Here is a 22,134-nt window from a genome sequence, read left to right as displayed (position 1 = left end):
TCTTCTCCAGGTATATGCAAGGATCCTCGTTATATCGTTCCAGGGATATCCTACGATCGAAGGGAACCTCTCATAAGGGAACCGCCTTATTTTGCTACCAGCGTTCTTCTGCTTCTTCGGTCCTAGTCGAATAAACTTTACCACACGCTCTGTAATAGTTCTACCACCTCTGCACCACCTAATTGAACCTAAAGGGCAGCAGGAATGGACACGAACGGGCGCGAAAAGAAAACTGCACTGTCTTTCCGTAACGTCTCTTTATATACTCTGCAGTTTCACGCGATGACCGGCGAGAAACGTCGTAGGACCCTCGCGCGGCTCGCGCGGATAACAATGAGCGAATAATACGCGTCAACGAGGTAAAACGCGATAGTTAGAGCAGAGATGGGCAAAATTGTCATCCAGATCAGAAATCTCGAACGACGAATAAAAGATACGAGCAACTCTTAATCCCGGTAGAAGGTTCTCCGAGCAACTGTTCGCTAGAGTGTTCCGTTGCGAATGAATCGTTTCCGTTCGTCATCCATTATTCGATCGAAATTCTGCCCAACTCTGGGTTAGAGTTAAAACGATCACAAGACGACGGGAACGGCGGTGACGTCCGCGTGGACCGGTAAGAGATCAGAGTCCCGACGCGGTTTCTCCTCATTTTCGAAAAACTTTCGAACGCGGTAAAGCACGAGTCGGGTGTGCCCGCGCTTACATTCTTGGAGGAACTTGAAAAGGAGGAGAAATTGAATCGGGGCTCTCGAAGGCGGAGGTTTAGGGCTCGCTCGGTTCATCGATTTTCCGTCGGACGAGAATCTTGGAGGTCTGTTAGAGGCGTCGGGCAAAATGTAATCCACGATTATGATTAATAATCGGACACGGTTAGCTCCGAACCATTACGGGTTACTAATATTTTAGAGCAGAATATAAATCTTTGATGTCTAGAGCCAGGTATCCACCGCGTAGCGGAACGTTACTTTATCCAGCCTGTGTAAGTGACATCGCACTCGGCGTAGCACGGCGTCTTTTAGCAGGACAGCCCTCGGCCAAACATTGACTCGAGGAAAGGTCGATAATCTGAGCGAGCCCTCACAAGTAACGCAGACTCCCCGCCGTTTCCGTCGCAAAATACTTCCGAAAATATTTGTATATATCTTGTCGCGGGCGTGTCGCTCATTTATGCATACGTCCACCCTTTCGCGGAAATGTCTCTTCTCTCGCACACGCGTTTGCTTACATCCCGCCTCGTTCGTTTCCTTTGTTTCCTTAATCATACTTCTACGTACAGTTTACGCGCGCGTGTGTGTACGCCCGCTCTTTCGAGAGCTGGGCGAACACGTTTCTAGCACGCCTCGAATTCTTTCGCGACACCGAGACGTTTTTCGAGAAACGAAACAACGAACGAACGACTGCTCGCTCCGCTGCGACGTTGCGCAACCGAGTCGTTCGACGCCCGTCTGCGGGCCGTGACACCTGGCTTCGTCGTCCTCGTCCTAGATCTCGCGCGTTTCGATCCTTTATCAATGAGAAAGCGAAACTGGCGGAAAGAAAGAGCGACAGAGAAGGGCCACGGCGAGCGAATGTCGTAACAAACTTTAATAATCTAAATAGTTCACGGCGTGTTTCGACTCGGGGACTCCATGGTTCTTCGAATCGGCCAATTGGATAACCGACGATTCGTATCGTGCACGCTTAGATCGTTACGAGGTTAAACCTTGCGGCGATACCTCGCGGAGATATTCTCGCCATTTTGGACCATACATTGGGACATTCTTTGCAGACTTGATTTCTTCGGACCTCGAATGACGAGCTTTAAGGGGCGGACCTTCGAGCCCTGATGAGTATACGAACCCGTCGCTCTCTATGCGTGTTTATTTAAATTTATTCTACGAATATGTTCTTCGCGTGACATTATCGAGGAATAGAATACTATTACTCGGGGGGAATATGAAAGCTAACGTGTCTAGAATATATACACTTGTGCGAAGTAAAATATGAATATTCGGGCAGTGCGGTCAAATTAAAATAGAATAATTTTCAGATCCACTCTATCCGTCTGCGTTTCCTTAATCGTCGCGATCCAAAATGGCCGACCGCAGAGAGCTAACGTCGCTGATCTCCTCGTTCGCGCAAAATGCGCCATTTCTACAGTTTACCCGGAGAGACCCGCGTTACGCGCAGGACCGCCTTAAAGAAATCACGAGAACCACGATGATCGAGAAAATCGGAAAGATCGCGTGTACTCTCGACGAAACGAAGGAACATCTTTGGAAAGATTTGCCGTCTACCATGTCCGAGCCATCGTCACAGAACTCGCGACCTGCGCGAGTACTCGTACCATAAAATTTCGTTTGTAGCCAAGCGAGGAGCTCGCCAGCCAACGTTACGCGAGTATCGACCTTGGGGAACCTTGTTCGAGGCCGACCAACGGTCGCGTAACGGGGTCGAACGTGAATATTCCGTGTTTTGTTTCGGTACCGAACCAGTAGACCGAAATTAAGATACGAGAGGAGTGTACACGCTCGAAAGAGTATTCTTTCGGAGCCGTGTACGTAACGGCCAGCCGTTAGAGAGAAAGATGACCGAGAATTACGTTTCCGTCGTCGACCGTAAACGTTTACGGTCCGACGTTCGCATCGAGCAGCCTCGGTTCGCGACCACCAACCCCCAAAACATGCTCGTGCTCGGGTAGCGCGTCGTTTGAGAGGCTGCTACCGTTCGAGATGCTACGCGACAATGTCCATGTCGGAGGAAGAATTAGGCGTGGTCGGTGCCAGGCTACCGAGGGTGTCCTCGTCTGGTAGCCCGTGTTGACATACTGTCGGTGCTGGACTCAACGGTGGAAGGTGCGGCGAGGACAGCATAGGGTCGCCACTGTGTATCGGCCCGCTCACGTCGTCCTCCATCAGATCTTCCAGCTGCGAGATACTCAAACTAGGCGCCTCTTCCGTCACCAGTTCTGGAATCTGTGGATCAAGCAACGAGGCTTCGTTGAAAATTATTAATCCACTGTAAACATTCCCGAAGATTCCGTTCTAAAATGACGCTTAACTCGCGAGGTCTCGATGGGTACGTTGTGTAACCCTTTGCACTCTCAGTCACCACTAGGTGTCCTTTAGGTTTAATTTCTTTGGAACTCAAAGTGTCAATAAAATGATTGTCGTTGAGGCAAAGTTGACCTGATTCGCAAATCTCAAATTAGAGATCTCATTTTCAAAGTCGATCTAAGCATTCGTGACAATAGAATGCTGAGAGAGCATCTTGAGCGCAAAGGTTTAATCATCGACAGGGACTATTGAATGAACCGTTTTCGATCCTATTTCGAGCCTTCATTTCGGCAAAGCGACAAAGTGCATTCGATAATATACGTCGGCAGGATACGCGACGCGACGCTAGCCGTGACGTTATCAACGTTTAAATTTCAAACCTCGAGAAAGCTGCTTACACTCTAACGAGACTTTATCGTGGACAATAACTCATGCAGTCTCGACGCCCCTAAGCGCGCCATTTTATCCGTCTTTTGTTATCACTCGCGCTTAAGGGAATTCGTCGTCGATAATCAAGCTAGGCCCGAGACATCGTCGCGACGAGATCAAAATCGCGTCGAATGCCGCGCAGAATCATAGGTGTAACTCGGTGATAAGTGATGCTGGGAAACGATATCGATTCGACGTTGAATGCGAACAGGGAACTCTTTGAGGTTGGCTGGAAGGACGTGATACGAACATGGACAACATTTTATCCCGATAACAGATAACGGATAAAATCGAAGTGGCCGTACACTCGTTCGCTTCGCGTAATATCGGTCGAATGGAAGTCAAAGGCGACCAAATACCTTTTAAACTTGGAGATAACGCCGAGAATGTTCGATATAAAGCAATTTAACATATAAATATACCGTTTCCCTTTAATATGGTACAATTTTTAATTCTTCAAGATGTCGCGATCGTTACGAATTCTTTGTAACGAGAAGCTTCTGTTCGTCAAGCTCCACCCCTGAGAATATGACAATTTTCATTTTGCTCTACCAACCAACGACAAGTCATTATTCCCCATCGAATGCCCGTTTGCTTATCTTTCATTCGTTGTTCCAAGTTTTAATCCAGATAAGAATTTTGCCCATCTCTGGACCGTAAGAGTGCTCGTTTCTGCGAGTACTCGCGGTACAGAAGGAGATAGATGCGACACGAGGAAGATAACGAACAGGATGAAGGTAGCGGGAGGAGAAGGGAGTCGGATACCAGAGAGGCTATAAAGAGAGAGGAAGAGAGAAGGAGATAGAACGAGCGAGGACGAATAAACGAATGATTTCGTGGCTGGTAGTCTCGTAAGAACAGATGCGGATTATGAAACCAGTCCCGAGAACGAAGCGAACGTTTATTCGGATCAAGGATCGTGAAACGATCGCCGCTGTCTATCGGCGTTGATCGGCGTAACCTTGAAAAAATTCAAGCCCAGTCAGTGTCGCGGCTGTCGCCGTTGCACGCCGATGAACGGCTAATGCAACGGTTGAAGGATAACCGCGGGATAGGAAACGCGGCTAGAGTATCCGGGAACGATGCAGGGCTAGCTTAATTAAAGTCGAAGAGACTATTTTTAAAGAACGTCTGCGGATACAATAGCTGCACGCAGCGGTGGCCGTAGAAATATCGCAGCGACTTAAAAATACAGATCGTCGAATATGTGGATGCATTGCAAATGCGCCGCTACGCTGAATTGCTCCATTGTCGTAATATTACGTTAATCGTCCTCAATGTCCGATACCACGTACGATCCTGCAAAAGTTAAACCAAAAACATCTCTAGCAGGACAGTCGTACTAGACAATTTTTTTTGCCAAACATTGCAAACATTATATTAAAAGTAAAATGAAACTGGATCTGGGCCGGACAGTGAGTGGTTAATTATTTATCTTGGTCTATGGAACGAAATGGTTATCGTTACTGCTCCGAAACGAGCGTAACAGTCAGCCAACCTGGAAAACTTGAATAAAAGCGTTGCGTGTATCCGTCTGTTGCGAATTACCCAACTCGACGGCGCGGCGAGCCGACAGGATACACGACGCCACGCTAATCGCAACGTTATCAACGTTGAATGCGCTGGGATACACGAACACCGTACCTTGCGTTGCTGAAGCTTGTTCCTGGGGAAGGCGTTGAGCATGCCCCCGGACGTCGAGGCCCAATTGAAGTCGGAAACCGGAAGTCCGTGCGCCTTGGCTTGTAGCTCCAATTCTTGAACCCGTAAAAGCAACCGACGGTTCTGATGTTCGAGCTGCTTGTGCCTGAGCTCGTTCTGCTTCATCCTCGTCAGTTCGTTTTTCAACAATTTTATGTAATCCACCGAGGACTTGAGAATCGTGCCCTTGTTCGGTCTCACGTCTCGAACGATCTCGTAATACCTGAAATTAGACGAATTAAAAACACTGTAACGCGTAGTCTTCTCCGAATAATTTCGTGTGATTTCATGATACGTTACAGGAGAGGGAAATTGACTTCTGTATATCTTTCATAATTACGAATTAAATTTTCTTTTCGACTACAGGAACATCCACTTGTGTTAAATTCACGCAGGCCTGGGTTATTCTCGTTGTAATTATTTAAACTGATGTTTTACAAACTATTAGTGGAATACGTAATACGACGTAGGCGCTATTTTGTTCTTCTTCTTGCGCGCCAGGTCTCCAAGAATTTTTATGCCGCGTACGACCGGCTTTGCATTTTCCTCGCTGCGCGTTTTTCTCGCTGCGCGATTTATCCTTTCCCAGCTTTCCCAACTCGCGTCCTTATTTTCTCGTTTCCCCCAAAACGCGTCGCATCGCGACATGCCAACCGATGGAACAAGTTTTTCGCGACGCGAGAACGAAGAAATCCTGTACGTTCGATTCGCAATGGGGGCCACGGACGTAACGATTTATCGTTCGACGAGTCCACCAACATCGCTCGGAACAATCGTAACAAACATTGCACAAAGTGGTAGATACGATAAACCTCGGAGATAATTGAAAAAAGAGTGGCTGTTTTGGGTGGAACGAGAAAAGCGTTGCAATGGAAAAGTTTTCGACTCTCTGCGAAGTGGTGAAAAATTATGATGTATTGTAATTAAAATGTCTTTAGTTGTTTGAATAAAAATATCACAAAAATCATGCTTTCTTCGGCCTCGTGCATGACCCCTTAAGACATGATTCAAAACGTGGGTAAACTTGATTCACTGCTGTTCTAAACGCTCGTGTGAAAGAAAACACCCGGCACAATGCGTAAACGAATCTGTTTCTTGGCAAAGCGTCATTGCTAGAGTCCGTGCAAGATATTTGCTGATAAGCATTCGCGTTTCTCGCTGATCCATGTCTTTCGAAACAGACGTTCTGTCAACGAAGCCGCGAGTATAGCTTTGCCACTCCTGGCAATAAACATCTAGCAGTTCGAATCGAACGATATAGCGACTTCTTCGTAAAACTATTCGTTTCGATTAAACCTTCTAAAGTTGAAGTATATTTGGGAATAAACCCCTAAACAGACGTTCTTACGCGAAAGTTGATTTCTCGTGCAGACAACTGCGGGTTCGAGAACGAACTTTCCCTTTAATTTGAGCGGGTAATCGACAATCGTGCGATAATTGCGCATGCAATGATAAAACCGGCCCAAAGAAATCCTGGTCAAGAAACGGTGAAAAAAGTGAGATCCGTGAGACGATGGAAACGGTGTCGCGTTGTTAATGTTTGCCATCGTCGTTAGACCGAGACTCGTTTCGTTATCGGAGAGACGATATCTCGCCTGTGTTGGCCTACTCGCGTGTGTCGCGACGGCAAGCGTATCCTCTTGCTCCTCTCTCGTGCAATACAAATCTCCGAAGGAATCTGGCCCTCGACGTTGCCTTCTTTTTCGCGAACGTTACGCAACTTGTATCAGCAAAGCTTAACGCTGCTTGCACTGCTATAATTTACCATACGGTGGTATACTTGGGATTAAAATGCCCTATCGACTCTTTCTTTCTCGAGACGCCTTAAGATAGTTGAATCTCCAGAAGTTTTTCACCCTCTGAGCAAAGTCAAGGTGCACTGTAGTATGCTTTGCGAGATTCAAGAAATAATCTATTGCGACGATACAGGTGTCTTAAAATATTCGAATCTACACAAGTCACCCTCTAAACGAAGTCGAGGTGTTCTCTATGTTTTCGGAAGCTTTAGAAATAAACTAATTTTGTTGTAACGCTACGTACGACTTTCCCAATTTATAACGTCTTGAGTAACATCAAGGTGTCCTCTACGCTTTGGCAAGCTTTAGAAATAATCTAATTTTTTGTAACGCTATGTATGACTTTGCTAATTTATAGCGTCTCGTATAACATCTATCAACTAGGTTTGAAAGACAATTTTTATCGCCGATATTTCCGTGGAACCAGTCGCGTAGAACCAAAAATGGCTTCCACGTCAGCCACCCGTTAAAACTTCAATCTCCCGCGGAGCCTTTTTTTGGAGTATAAAAGAAACACGTCGGAAAGCATAGAAGGGAAAGAGGTAAAAAAAAAAAAAAAAGAAAGATCGAGGAACGACAGCTAGTTTTTAAGATTCTCGGCACGCTGACAGTGACACGGAAGACTGTCGACAAAAAGCGGATGTACGAATGGCGAAGTCGTAAATTAAACGAGCCCAGACGCGATCAAAAATTCTTGTAGTAAACGACGTGGATGATAAAAAAGACCATGGAACTCTTTAGATTGAATAGCAGGTGTTAAAACATGAGTACATTTATAAAAAGAAAATAGAGTTTTAAATTATATTTAAAAAGCGAGAAGGTAATTCTATTCCGGAAGGTCTGCCCTCAAGAATTTTCCGAGAGGGTCCTTGGGAGGAGAAAATTCGAGAGGATCCCTCCGCTAAAATTTTCCCCAACTCCGGGCGAGACGTGCGAGACGGTGCGCGGAAAAAGGAAAGCATCGATCCAAGGAACAAGAGTATCATTGGCAGCTGAGAAGAATACCTCGGAGAGATATACTCGCTTAAAATGATTCCGTGCTACCGCTCGAGAGTTCGCGTATCTTTTATTTCTCAGCTGCCAACGATACCTTCTCTCTCCATTCCGACGTTCGCAAGTATTCGGTTTCGTGTATCGCGGGATCGTCGTTCCTGAAAATTCGTCAAAGCAGAAATTCATTCGCGAAAGCAGAAACGCGTAAGACGATTTCGCCGCGGGACGAGGCTGGCCCCGGAGTATCGCGGAGTGCCAGCCAGAAAAGGAAACGGAAGGACGAAGTTCCGGTGAAAGCATTTCGACTCGAGTAGCGAACCTCGTCTAACTCGCGTCGCGAGGACTTACGAACGGATAATAATGGCCCGACGGTAGATCCTCTTACGGAAAGAAACGTTAGGAAAAATAAGAGAGAAAACAATATTTATTACGCTTCCCTTGCAAACGGTAAAAGAAACGAATGTGCGGTAAATCGAAAGAGGAAAGGAACGCCCGGTGCGTAAAAAGACGGATGAACTTACAGACGTGGACGGATAGACAAGCGACTGAAACGAATGACTCCGAGCAGCGTTTCCCAAACTGTGCCCCGTGAGAAATCCCAACTAATTACGAACCATCCGGAATTAGAAACCCGTCGAAGCGAAAAGTGTTTCTCGCTCCGGGTGAAGTTTTGGAAACGGTTCCGCGTAGAATTGTACTCACGGGTCATTGGTTTTCGGCAGAAGTGTCCCAAGCTCTTTGATCCTGTCGTTGATGTTGAAACGTCGTCGCCTCTCGACTGAAAAATCATAATTGCGATCGTTGCGATTACAGCGCCAAGAAACCGGAACGCGAGCTGTTTTCCATGCAAATCCTGAAGGTCGTTGAAAACAACTCGCGATTATTCTTTTGCGGAAATGAAGGAACGTTTAGCGTTGGTTTCTCATTGGGGGCTCGTGAACGAGTCGCGTTTAGCTTGAATAACGCCTCGTGGAACAGCTTGCCGGCCAGTTATGCGAATGGGACGGATATGGGCGAATCCACAGAACTTTTAGATTTGCAATTGAAAAAAAAAAAACGAATTTTTTTCAAGAGCACATTTTGAATATTTAGTACACATTCTGGCAGTGGATATCACGAGGTGAAATTCGGGAAAAGGTTTTAAATCATAATATTGAAAGCAAAAATTTTGTATTCAATATTTAAATATTTAATAACGCATAGTAAAGCTTCATTAAACTTCAAAATATACAAACATAACGAGAAATACAATACGTTTTGGGAATACAACGTTCGAAAAATGAGAAATATTTAAATAATATTTAAATTGCTCGATACATTTCGAAACAGCTTTATACCGCGTGTTTGAATTTGTTTTACCTGACGGCGTAAATTTCGCAAAACAAAATAGTTAAAATATCGAAACATCAGAGAATAACGTTAAATAAAGGCGCGAGATTGCAAATCTAAAAGTTCCGTGGATTTGCCCGTATCTGCGCCAAAGCGCGACTCGACTCTTTCGGACGTGAGGTTTTTTCTTTGGATAAAGGGACGACGTTCTTTCGGGTGTGACAATCTATCTAAAGGTAAACCGCTAGTAGAGGTAACTCGAAAGTAACGAATTCGAGGTAAATCCTAAGTACATAGATATTCGTTATTCTAAAGAAAATGGGTTATACTGTCGTAAAAAAAAAAATCATGTTAAGGTTCGCGTGCATTACAATGTGCAGCAGGTCCGAAGCGGTGAAACGCGATTGCCGCCATTGCTATTCCGATAGGCAGGTTCATTTGGAGCAGCGACCATGAGGGAAGGAATGCTCGGCGAGTATTTGAGCAAACACGACGCAATCGAAAGGACAAACCTTGTTGAAAGAGAGGTCTGCGTTTTAACGAGCCTCGAGGGGAGACAAGACAATATATAAATCCTCCGTTGCGTGAACGTTCCTTTACCTTTCAGGAAACGATTACGAAAAACTACTTACGCGCGTAAACACTCGTTTCTTGGTTATTTTACAAATTGTTACGCGAACAGAAGAAGCGGAGTGGACTAAGGCTAATCTGGACTACTTACTCATGTTATGATTGTCTTTCTTCTGTCGGTCTTTGGCAAGAGCGTGTATCTCCGCCTCGGTGAGCAGCAGAGGCTCCGGTTTGATTTCTAGCTCCGGAATGTTGGTCAGGCTTCCTGGCTGGCCATCCTTCAAACTGTCGCCCAAGGATCCACCCTCGAACGACAGAATGTCGTCCAGGAGATCCTCCGCCTGCAATCACATGGCTTTAATGCGATTACCGATAATAAGACCACCTAGGAAGCAACCACCCAGGAAGCGACCACGCTTCGAATTACTAACGAAGAACGACGCGACGACGTCGAAATTGACAGTTGATGCGGCTCGATACGATTCAACGAGACTAGGTTTACCTCGTTGCGAGAAAGGGAAGAGATAGTGAAAGGAACGCGTAATAGCTAGATGCGGAGAGATCGAATCACGATGCCAAATTAACCCTGAGAGGACCTCGCGGTTCTCGACTAACCCTGAGCATTTCTAAATTATTTTCCAGCTAGAGTTTCACTCGGTTCGTTTGTTAACTTCTGCTGAAACTGTTTGTCGCTATCTTATCGGTATGTTAATTGTTCTGTTGCTTTAATTTGAGCAATATATAAGTAACTTAAGTATTAGAATACGTTCTATTTAACTAAAATGACCTGTCTAGCGCTGAGGAACGGGAACACTTTTTATATTTTCTTCATAGACACTGTTAATTCAGTTTGTAGACGCCTTACACAATTTTTTTTTTTATGGAGACTTTTACTTTGGATTTCTATTTAGTTAACGGTACTATATATTATTGCGAATAATCGGTGGTCGATTAGTTGAATTCGAAGGATATAAATCGTCCCAGAAACTTCAACGGGCACCACGAAAATAAATTTGCGATTTTCCCATCAGATTCTGTTTTGTCTCGCCACGCTCGGAGTCTCGACGGCGCCGAGAGGAATTGCAAAATGCCCAGCCTTTATGGTAAATGGATTTGCTCTGGCGTGCACTTGACGAGAAAAAAATAAAAGATTCCTTCCGAGCGATAATACACCTGCATCGTACACGCCGCTATCCGGTTTTATCGAACGAGTCGAGATAGGTACGCTTACGATCTAATTTGCAAACAGACTTTTTCGCGACAAGCACGCTATTCTCGTTGGCCGTTAACGTCCTTCGACGGACACTTTCATTGTCCTTCCGGTTTCTCGAGCGAGGAGACCAAAGGGATTCACAATCGTGAACGTGAAACGAATCGCGTGAAAAGGAAACTCGAACGACGATCGTTCCACTTCGAATCGAATGCTTCGTACGATCTAGGCGAGGGATTTCATGGAAACTGAAATATGTCGTTGCGTAGGTAAAATTAAGGAGGGTTTGAGTCATCAAGTTGATGGTCTTAAATTTACGGACAAACAGAGTGCAGAAGGTAATGCGACTTTTACATCGTTAACAAAAAACAAGCAAGGTATTCGAGAACCTTAATATGAAAAAAGTATCATTGGCGAGGAGTAGGTCAGTGGAACTACTATAAAGGTATGAATGCATCATTGGAGTGGCAATGAAACCTGGCGATTTCGTTTGTACACTTCATTCAGAGAATACAGCGCGAGAACGATACGGTCAGCCGACCGTAGTAGCCACCGTCCGAATCGGTTACCTGAGCAGCTGTAACAACTCATTACGATGTCAATTATAAAACGCCTACTTGGAAATAACCTTGTCCCGTAGAGGAGCCTTTTAGAAATACGTAAATACTTTTCAGATCTCTGAAAACAGAGGTCGATCAGAAGTTCGCAGAATTTCATCGAGGATTTTATTACGGTTGATTATTCCAGAAATAAAAATTCATTTGAACAGCGTGTTTTCAAAAATCACAATACTCGACGTTCGATATTTTTCGAAGAGATTCGAGTGCAACTAAGCGATTACTTCAACCCTCCCCTAATTTCACGTCGACTACATCGTATTTCAATTTCAACGAAATCCCTGACATCGACAGCAAAAAGTGATCGATTTCGCGTGGAATGACCCGGAACGAATCGTACGAAGCGAATTCCGATACTTACACGAATGAAAGTTGGAAGACAGAGATAAATACACTATCCGAGTGAAGTTGCGCAGATTAATCTTTATTTACTCAGCAATAAACCATCATATTTAAAGGATGTAGATCAAATGGAACTTCATTTAACAAATCCAAACTCGAACTTTACTCGAACGTGTAACATATGAAATTGCGTTCCGGGAAACTAAAACCCAGAAAGGGAAAATGTAGACCGAACGAAATTTCGTTTAACAATCCAAAGTAAAACTTTACTCGAACGTGTAACATATGAAATTGCCTTCTGGGAAACTAAAACCCAGAAAGGTGACCATCTACATACGTCAGCCACTTGTGTATATTTAGAAACCATCTTTCTAATTATATTTTCAACCTTTCCTTGTAGCGTGTTCGACGAACTTGAGGCTGAAGAGGGTCCTCGTCGTGATCGAGACGTCAGTCGTAATTCTTTTATACGATTTCTCTGGTCTGAGCGTCTATAATTCTTTCGTACTAATTACTCTCGAATAAAGACGACTAAAAACACTCGTCCAACTGTTTGCTCCAGCATTGGAAGCACGAAGGAATTATTTCGTGGATATTTACACATCAGTGATTCGACTAGTATTACACGGATACGAATTTATTCGGGAGGATGAAAAGAGGTGGCGAGGCAGGAAGGAAACAGTGGATTGGTCGGTATGAATTCGAACGAGGCGAAACGGAGGAAAAATGACCGAGATAGTACGCGGCACACAACGCTTATGGTTATTCAATTGCGTACGTGTAAGTGACGTAAACATTACGCAACAATAATAACCGACGCCTGTCCGTGGAAGTACGCGACGATACAAAGCCGCGCTCGCATCACACAACGTTGCTAACAGAATAGGGCGGGGACATGTGACGAGGGTGTAGGGAAGAGCTAGGACTACTCGAACAATTTACGAAAAATATTTACGTTTACAAATCTCCCGTGCTCCCTGAACAATGAAATATTTCGTTCCATCGAATGAACGTCATCCATTATTCAAATAAAATGTTTCCCCCTTCCTGCTCCCGTCAGATTCCATATGGACCGATCGTGTCATGCTTCAATAATGACTAGAGTTTTCCTGGAATGATTTATGGGCAAACGTTTATTTGATTTATTTAGGTAAACTTTAGTTCCTTACAAAAGTACAAAATTATTAGTATTTCTCGGGTGTCATATTTTATTGGAAATTTGAATCCAAGTAAGACCGTTCCGTATATTTCACGTTTTGTGTTAAGATATTGTTTCGTTCCAGCAGGTGTTGGATAAATTCCTGTAAAACATTCCGTTGAAACGATAACATTCGTTATGCTCTCTGTACGTTTTTTCAAACGTTTAAATATTCCATTACTTGTTACATTTTCCATTACATTATCGAGTGGCGGCATAAGAATACCACGACAGTATCGTGTTGGCTCGTCTTTCGGAATTCGTCGTTACATTCGATCGATGATCCGACATCGATTTCGTTTCTCGTCGCGCATCGTTTCCGTTGGCTCTTGGATTTCGCGCAAGCGCTTCCTCCGCGTAACCGAAGCTGTTTTTATGTAACACTCCCGTTTGCGTTCGCACACGTTCGCATCATTCGAAACTTATCCTTGCAATGCTCGCGCGAATGCGTACAAACAGTGTGGACTCGATATCTCGAACAATTCCGCAAAGCTTTCTGGAGTTTCGTTAACTCTAATAGACGTAACAGTGCTTTGCTTGCCGTCACGGAAATGAATAATTCATCCTCCGGATAATGTTTTTCATAACTTTCAACGTTATTTTTTTTTTCAGTTGACAACACATCGGCATAGATTAACGGTTAAATGGAGTTCTTTGCATACGCCGTACGGGCCGTCCATTTTGAAAGTGGCCTAAGTCCATTAGTCAGTTGTTCGTTAACTATGGTAACGTGTAGCCACTTGAAGTTAGCTCTGTCGTAAAAAACATTTTGCGTTTAAGTATATTCAGAGTATACGATAATTATCGACTTATCAATTTTCGCGGTTGTTTCTTCAATGGTTGAAAATTTTACTTTGAAAGTAACCTATTACTGATAATGTCGGAGGAATTAAATTATTTCTTCCTTTCAAAAATAGTAACGCGAACACTCTTTCTTCAAGTCGCGCATGATGCATAAAAAAAAAAGAAAAAAAAAAGAAATTCCGGGCGAGTTCGTCGATTTTATATTAATTTTATCACGAACGAAGATTTCGCGTGTAATCTCTGCATGCAAACAATGCGGACGTTACAGTGTATTGTCAATTAATCGACGAGCCATCAAAATCGTCGACAATGTTCCACGCACATACACACGCGAGTGTGTTTGCGTGGCGTCGTATCGCGTCGCGTAGCATCGCGTTGCGTCGCGCGTATCGCACCCGTATCGTCTTGCGCTCTACATACCGCGTATGCAAAATTCAAACAGCACTTACACATATTCCAAACAGTTTTAATTAAATTTCTTGCGGATTGAAACTGGTCCCCATTCACCTGATTTTAATTTAACTCTAACACGTTCACCGCCACGTATGGGTGAGCAAGGATTTTCACCGCGGAAATAAAATGATAAATTTTAAAGAGGTCGCGGAAATAAATACCACTAGAAGTTGGATCGTCGTGTCTAATTCTATAGAAACAAAATTTTAACTTTGTTGGAATTTTCACCGTTAGTTCAGCAGTCAACGTGTTGGCTCTGAATTTAATCTGTCCTGTTTGTCTCTTATTTCCTAGTGCTCATTTCTGAACGCAACGACGGCGGATTCGATACGACCGTTGCCTAACTCGTTACTCCTTACTCTTTCGCATAGGTAACGCGGAAGCGGAGCGGAAAAGGCGCGAAGAAGGAACAAGTCGTGCGGCAGATGACGGCGAGACGGTAGGTGGACCTAATTGACGTCGGGAGCGTGAACACGTGTACTGGAGTTGCTCGTTATCGCACTCGATATGTATAGTATACGTGTTAGCATGTAACTAGGCGGGAGGGGAGCGGCGAGAACGCAGACGCAATAATTGCTGTCGCGAATATGTCCAAATGAATATGTTTAGCCGCAGCATCGCGACGGTAACACGTTCCTTGCTTCTAAGTTGGAGTACGGAGCATTATTCGGGTCCCCTAACAAATTATGCGCATTCACGCGATCGAAAGCGTTTAACGTAGATTCCTCGGATGTTATACAAGATTAATCAACGATATTAGAATCGATTCGAGCGAACTTTGCGGAGGATTACCGCGTATTTACTTTATTTTTCAAACGCAAACTTGGAAGCCAACCCTGATTCTATCGATCCAGCTACCTGATAGTGTAACAATCTAAGCATTAGTTTACAACTACGTGACTGACTCCGAAGATTAAAGTATTATGTCGATAATGCCTGTACCGATTTTACGAAAGAATTCGATAAAGTTGATCGTCCACCGATTATGTAGCCATTGTCTAAGCTGTTATTAATTGGACAGGCGGTTATCTCGGCGGTCGTTCGCGAGTTGTTCGAGTCAAAGATTCCGTCTACTTTTTGCAACCGAGCAAACGGAATTGCGCGGGAAGGGAACGCAATTCCATTCGGAACGATGGCAGGAGGCCGTAAATCATCACGCTTGAAATTACGCTCTGTTGTCAGTTAATAAATTAGGGTCTTGAAATGCGCGATATTCTCCGGGATATCCGAATATTATTACGTAATCTCCGATAACTGCTACATCATTTCATTGCACGTTCCGTTTTCTCTGTATGTACAGTATGCTTCTCCAGACCGACGTGTATCGTATCCATGGAGATGGAGGGTTCTCCGGTCCCCGGGCAAACAAATGGAAAAATAAATGAATAAACAAAATGTTCCGCAGTGAGTTACAAATGTTTGCGGTTTTCACGCGAGTATAACCATTGCAACCATATTCTTCCGAGCGCGGCCAAATTAACGCATTCGTTACCACGCGACGCTCGCATATACGTGACACGCCGATTTTCGTGGGAGAGAACGGCGCATCTACGAGACAGGGATGATTTTTATTTGCAGACCCGCAAAAAAAAATCTTGGAAACGAGAAGCAAACTGGAAAAACGGGTTTCGAGACTTCTCGATCGCGTTTTAATTACTTGAAAGACAAAAAAAGAAACATATTTGTATGATTGTCGTTACGATTACGTCTGAGTGATTAAATGGTGTTCGGTAGAACTTTACGCTTCAATTTCATTTCCTCGTCTCAAGTGGCACCGAGTAGAACGTCGTTGTATAAGGAACTGTTAATCAAAAACGAGCCAAAGTTTATTCGAGGAGCTGATAACGAATAAAACAATATAGCGATAAGTGTGATGTTAGTTGTTCGATGTGACGTGACTTCTAATTTTTGTTCTACGAGGAACGATCCTTTAGTCGTTCGACGTGTATCTACACAAGAATTCTATCCTTTTACCCTGACACAACTTATTCTATACTTGTCTACGCTAACTGCACTGTACTTATGCAGAATTACTTCTATGCAGAATTAGACATCCAATTTTCGTTCGACGAATAACAAACAGACGGTTGCTTATCTGTTGTTCGTTCCTCGACGTTTGTATCCAGATAAGAGTTTTGCTCACCTCTGGCGTTAACCACGCGAGCGAGGAAAAGCGATCGGAGATCGGTTTCCGTTTCTCGTAACGAGCCGTGTTTCCGTTGGTTCTTGGACACGCGCGAGCACGTACCTGCGCGCAACCATAACCGTTTTTATGTAACGCTCCCATTCGCGGACGTACGGCGTTCGCATCATTCTGATAGGATCGTTGATTTAACGTCGGCTTTATCGAGATAAGCGGTTATCGACGGGATCATTGTTATCTGCTATCTCGAGGAACGTTTTCTCCAGACTCATAGTTAACGACGCTTCAACCGTCGGAAAGCTCACAAAACGGTTTATCGCGGTCATCCAGCATTCCCGTCATACTCGCCTCGAGCTAAACTGGTGGGAGAAGGACGCCACGGAGGAAAAATTTAAAGCAAACCGCGATCGAGATCGAGCTTCGTCAAGGGAACATCACTCTAAACCGAAGATCGCGGTTTCTTTAGAATTTTATAGTGAGAAGGGATAATTGTATTCAAATGAAACACTTTATGGCGGCGGTGTCTGTCACGGGAGGGTGTGAGAGAGGGCAGGAAAGGAAGGGAGGTTTCGTCTTGGGCCTATGGACGCCTGGATTTTAAAAACTTTTGAGAAATTCAGTAAATAAAGGGTTAGACGCCTGGAGGTTTGGAGGTCGGTCGGGAATGGATTATATTTTGATGTTACCGAGTAATTGCGAGAAACGCGCGGTGTCCCTCTAGTGGCGAAGACAGGAGGTGCCATCACAGATCTTTCCAGGATCCCTTTGAATCTTTAATAAGATGTATCTAGGAAAGTGGCAACTCCACGTGTTACTTGGATATACAACGTATATCTAGCTACAATATCTATTCCGTTTTACTCTTGCGATGAGTCGTTACTTTCTCGAAGAAGTTGGTTAAAGCGTTGCGTTATAGAGGGAAATAATTTCTGCGTATTAATTTGTCTTAACGACACGTTGCGCGTGGCGTCCGCGAATCGTGATCGGATGCGATTACGCGAACATAATCGTTCCGTAACTTCCAACGCGCTCCCGGCACACAAGAGAACGATCGCGTCTTTATCGTCAGTCAAGTACTCGAACCGAGGCTTCGACGTTTGACGCGCGATATGGAATCAGCGTGGACCAAGGTCCGAACAATTACTGGAAGAACAATCAGCAATCGATGCCGACGACGATGCTCTAACGCTTTGTGCGAATCCAAGCGATTCACATGCATTATTCGAAAATTGTTGCTTCCGCGACTGGCGTTCGTTGACACTTTTCTGATCGATCTCATTCTCTTAGAATGTAAAAAAAAAAAGCCTCTATTCATTTGTTCGACTTCGAGTAATATTGTTCTATTTTGTGAAATTATGTGGAATATTTATTATTACAATTATCGGAATTACTTGTACCGGGAACACGAGCCAAGTACTTCGAGGTTTGATTTTTCACTCGTTTTTCTTTCGTCGATGCGATTAGATATAAGATTCTCTCCAGCAGATAGCGACAACAAGTTTCTGATGTAGAAAAGCCGAGCTTGCATTCGATATAAATAAATATGTTATGAGAAAAACAAAAATCGAAGAAGGGGAAACGGTTTTCCGTTGTATCCGTCTATACCTCGTCTATCGAGTACCTGGATGTACGAATGAATGTGATTTGCTATAAATGCAGCATGGGTACCTATTTGCGATGCGCGGGAATCCAAGGTCTATCAACTATGCGGTACAGTGAACACAATTATGGCCCTATCGTGGCGATACCGAGAATAATCTTCTTACTTGAAACTTAAAAAATATCTGAACTTGGAACGAAATAGGTGTACATATTTATCGTGACGTAGTGTTTGTGTATACTAACTTTGAGCACTTACAGGGTTCGTGCAATTTATAAACGAAATAAATTGATTACCTCGCGAATACTCGAAGGCGACAAAATTACTCGTCAAATTTCGTTGATTCTCACTGAACTCACCTTGCATCTTCGAGTAATGATATTGAACACTGGCATCTCGTCGCAGCAGCAGTCGTTGGCCGAAAAAAGGGGGTCAAAGTGTGTATGGCCGCGATGTGGACAGCACGCGCGCACGTGGTCGAACGCGGGGGCCAGTACGCGGTCGAGAAAGGAAGAGACCAGGACTGTGCCGGACGAGAACGAACGGAATCGAAGAAGGAACACCGTAAACAGTTCAGAATCAAACTGTCCCTTTCACGGATCCTCCAGTGGGAAGAATAAGAGCGACCTGATCATCGATCGTTTCGTCCAAGTCCCATAGATCTGGATTTAGGATATCGGCAGCACCGTTCCAGGATTGTCGGGATCGCGAACGATCCCCGTCCCGATGGACGTCACTGGCTTCGCGACGGTTTCCCTCTTCTTCGTGGATCGCGGTCACAGTGTCGGTGGTTGAACGTCGACGACATCGATCGTCGATTCTTCGAGCACCTCTTCTCCTCGTCCGGCACGCTAGTCACGCGATGGACGGAGCACCGTGCATACGACACCCGGCGAAAGTGCAGTAACCAGGAACGAGGCGTTGAGAAATCGCGGAGGATCGTCGTCGTCCAGCGTGGTTGACGAGGAAAGTCGATGGAGGCGCGAAAATCGCGAACAAACTGGCAAAACCGGCGAGCACACGCGTGGAGGCGATCATATCCTTGGATTCACCGGCAGCGGAAGAGGAGCTTTCGGTAACGGTGAGAGTGTCTCTTCGGGATAACGGGAACGACACGCTCGAGCGGCGAGCGAGCACATTTTTCGGTCTCGTTGATCTAGCGACGCTGGATCGTGGCAGCCTTGCGTTTCTCTTCGCACTACTGATCCGTCGCGACTCGGCTACCTACGATTAAGCACCTCAAGGTTGCGGTTACCCAATAACGTATCTCCCGATCTCCTCGGGGCGTGGAGGGAGGCCGAGCCGACGGAGGAAGAGCCGGGACACGGAGGGAGAACCAGCAAGGAACGGAGCAACCGGGTGGCGGGAGAGGAGCAACCGCCGATGTCGAAGATAATTCGAATCTTGGCGCGAAACAACGCGACGGAAGCTACGTCACGCTCCAGAACCGATCCTCTCGACGCTCCGAGTCGTTATCGCGCCGAGGTAGCCGCGATTCGATCTCAGGGAATTGCCTAACCCTTTAAGGACTGGCGATTTCAACCTGCAACTTCTGGCTGACGTACCAACCCCAGCTATTCTTATTTCGTACAAGTTACGTTGCTGTGTTCGACTGGTATCTTTTACTTAATGTAACCACGACAGGTTTGTTATCAGGTAAATTTATTCGACTCCGCTATTTAATGGAGAACGAGTGTATATATAACTCGAACGCGATAAATCTTGCGGCGACGCGACGTTCGTGCAAATGAGCTTTATGTTTTAATTGTTCGAGCATAGGTAGCAATATTCCACATGAACAAGTTGAAGAAAACACAAGGTTAGGCTCGGCTCCGAACGAAACCTAGTTTTATCGTCGGAACGCAAGGCACAATCGTCTTTAAAAGAGCCAAACTATAGGGGCCACTGGCCACGCCCGTCCTTAAAGGGTCAAGGCGCGTTCGACCGATGGAATCGATCGTTCGCTTCGACGATCAGCAACCAGTCGGTCGATTTAACGGAGTCGCGAGTAATGTCAACCTCGTGTTACTGGATGATCCATGGATTATCGTCGCACGTTGTCGCTCGGACGTCGCTCACTCGCGTGGAAACTTTTCGTTCGCGATAACTCCTCCAGTCGATGGAGATCTCTCTCTTTCTCTCTCTCTCACTCTCTATATATATATATATATATATATATCTATCTATTTTATCTCTTTTTCTCGAACGGAATCGTGGAACGCGCGCTCGTCTACGCGATAACTCGATAAATAATCGACGCGTACGCGGAATTCACCGTTCCGTCGCGCGCAAATCGTAACTTGGCGAGCGTCGATCGGCACGTTTCGGCGCTGCCCGCTACTGCTCGAATACGCGCCACGCGCCACGCGCCACGAGCTCGATGGCCCCACGCCTGTCTGTTCTCAGATATCGGCCGTTAGGGTACCCGCTTCCACCCGCCGCCAACCAACCGTGCGCACTCTGCTATCCACAGGAGGAGCGTCACCGGTTTGATGTTCTGCGTGGTCGCGATCTGGAATAGTCGCGGTGCCCGTCAAACTTCCCGCGGCAACAGGTTAGTCCGCTGATAATGGCTGAGTTCAGACCAAGATTTCCACAATTCCAAACCACCCCCATTCCCAGTTGTTGTTGTTGAGCTATTATTCGCTATATTACTCGAGCTACTGTCTAAGAGACGCCCGAGTCTGGACCGTGCCTCTTATACGTCGAAGGGTGTGGAATCGAGAAGGTGGTGGGAGGTCATTTCCTTTAACCCTTTATTTACTGAATTTCTCAAAAGTTTTTGAAATCTAGACGTCCATAGAGTTGTCTCTAACGAGCTTTCAAAAAAGCTTGTGCCGCCATCCAACAATTAAAAACGAACTTCATAGAAGCGGGCTTGAAAGTCGTAATAAATAAAGGGTTAAACGAGAAACCTTCGCGCCTCTTAGTCTTCGTAGATTACTACCAAATTTTGAGTTACGTTTCGAAAGAAACTCGAGCAGAAGCGTTAATACGTCTGCAAATAGTAAAGTAGCAACCAGGCGGTTTAATGCCTCTATTGATATTCGACACGCTTTTAATCTACTGCTAACCGCATCAATATTCAAATTCAGATCACTCAATGATGTAAGTGTAGAGGCTAGCCACGCGTGTGAGCATACGAACTGCTTCGTCGGGCAGCGGTGTGCGGTAATTTATGCAGTCGCGCGTAATACATAATACTCTAATACTCTAATGCTCTGAAATTGCGAACAATTTTCTTATTTTTTTCAGTTACGAGCCTAAAATTTCCCTACTCATCTCTTGTCCATAGGTTTCTACTTTCCATCCAGTTGGATTATAAATTCTGATCTCGTGTGCGAGGAACGTACGCCGGGTTTTTGATTGCGGTAACCGAGGTAGTTTCTCCGCAGGGTTAACCGGGTTGTTTGTAGCGCACACGAAACATCGCGTACGACAACGATTGCGTGTAACAGGAAGCAAGACGCATAAGGGACTAGCATCTGCTTCGGGAATATATCCAAGTGAAGAATATGAAAGAGTTAGTATGAAATTTACAATTAACCCTAAACCTACCAACGTTTCATTTGTTTCTATTTCTACCGCGATCGATCAAATGACTGATCTCATACTTTTTAACCGACTTCGAAGAAGGTTACTCAATTCGACACGTATATTTATTTTTTGTATGTTTACTGAAGTTTGAAAACGATCATTTGACCAGTCGTGGTATGTTCGATGCTAAATCCTAAACAAATCTATTCTTCCAACCATATCTCTAGAACCACTTGGGTAAGAAAGTTTGGATAACAGATGAAAACTCCAGCGGTCGTTCAGTAATTACTATTTGCGTGATGTAATCGTGTTTGCGTTACATGCCTCGCATTGAAATAGTGAAATCCCCAGATTACGAGGAAAACCGGTGACGAAAA

General features: G+C 44.9%; 1 protein-coding gene and 1 long non-coding RNA gene across 5 annotated transcripts in view; both read right to left on the bottom strand.

The window, feature by feature from the left end:
- Positions 1 to 242: 242 nt before the first annotated feature.
- Positions 243 to 22,134, bottom strand: part of LOC128887820 (microphthalmia-associated transcription factor) — a 33,582-nt gene continuing 11,690 nt past the window's right edge. For all 4 annotated transcript variants that reach the window (XM_054144179.1, XM_054144181.1, XM_054144178.1 and 1 more), the window contains 4 exons: positions 10,005 to 10,194; positions 8,657 to 8,732; positions 5,109 to 5,388; positions 243 to 2,954 (listed from right to left, as the gene is read on the bottom strand). In XM_054144179.1, coding sequence (XP_054000154.1) covers positions 2,715 to 2,954; positions 5,109 to 5,388; positions 8,657 to 8,732; positions 10,005 to 10,194 — 786 coding nt within the window. In that variant the 3' untranslated portion in view covers positions 243 to 2,714. The remainder of the gene's footprint in view (positions 2,955 to 5,108; positions 5,389 to 8,656; positions 8,733 to 10,004; positions 10,195 to 22,134) is intronic.
- LOC128887829 (uncharacterized) lies at positions 10,742 to 16,609 on the bottom strand. Its single transcript, XR_008460106.1, has 2 exons — positions 14,474 to 16,609; positions 10,742 to 13,972 (listed from the first exon to the last, which is right to left on the bottom strand). It is a non-coding gene; the product is annotated as an uncharacterized LOC128887829 (long non-coding RNA).

Source organism: Hylaeus anthracinus, unplaced genomic scaffold (assembly GCF_026225885.1).
Source record: "Hylaeus anthracinus isolate JK02 unplaced genomic scaffold, UHH_iyHylAnth1.0_haploid 11989, whole genome shotgun sequence".
Lineage (NCBI taxonomy): Eukaryota > Metazoa > Arthropoda > Insecta > Hymenoptera > Colletidae > Hylaeus > Hylaeus anthracinus.
This window is presented reverse-complemented; position numbering and strand designations above follow the sequence as displayed.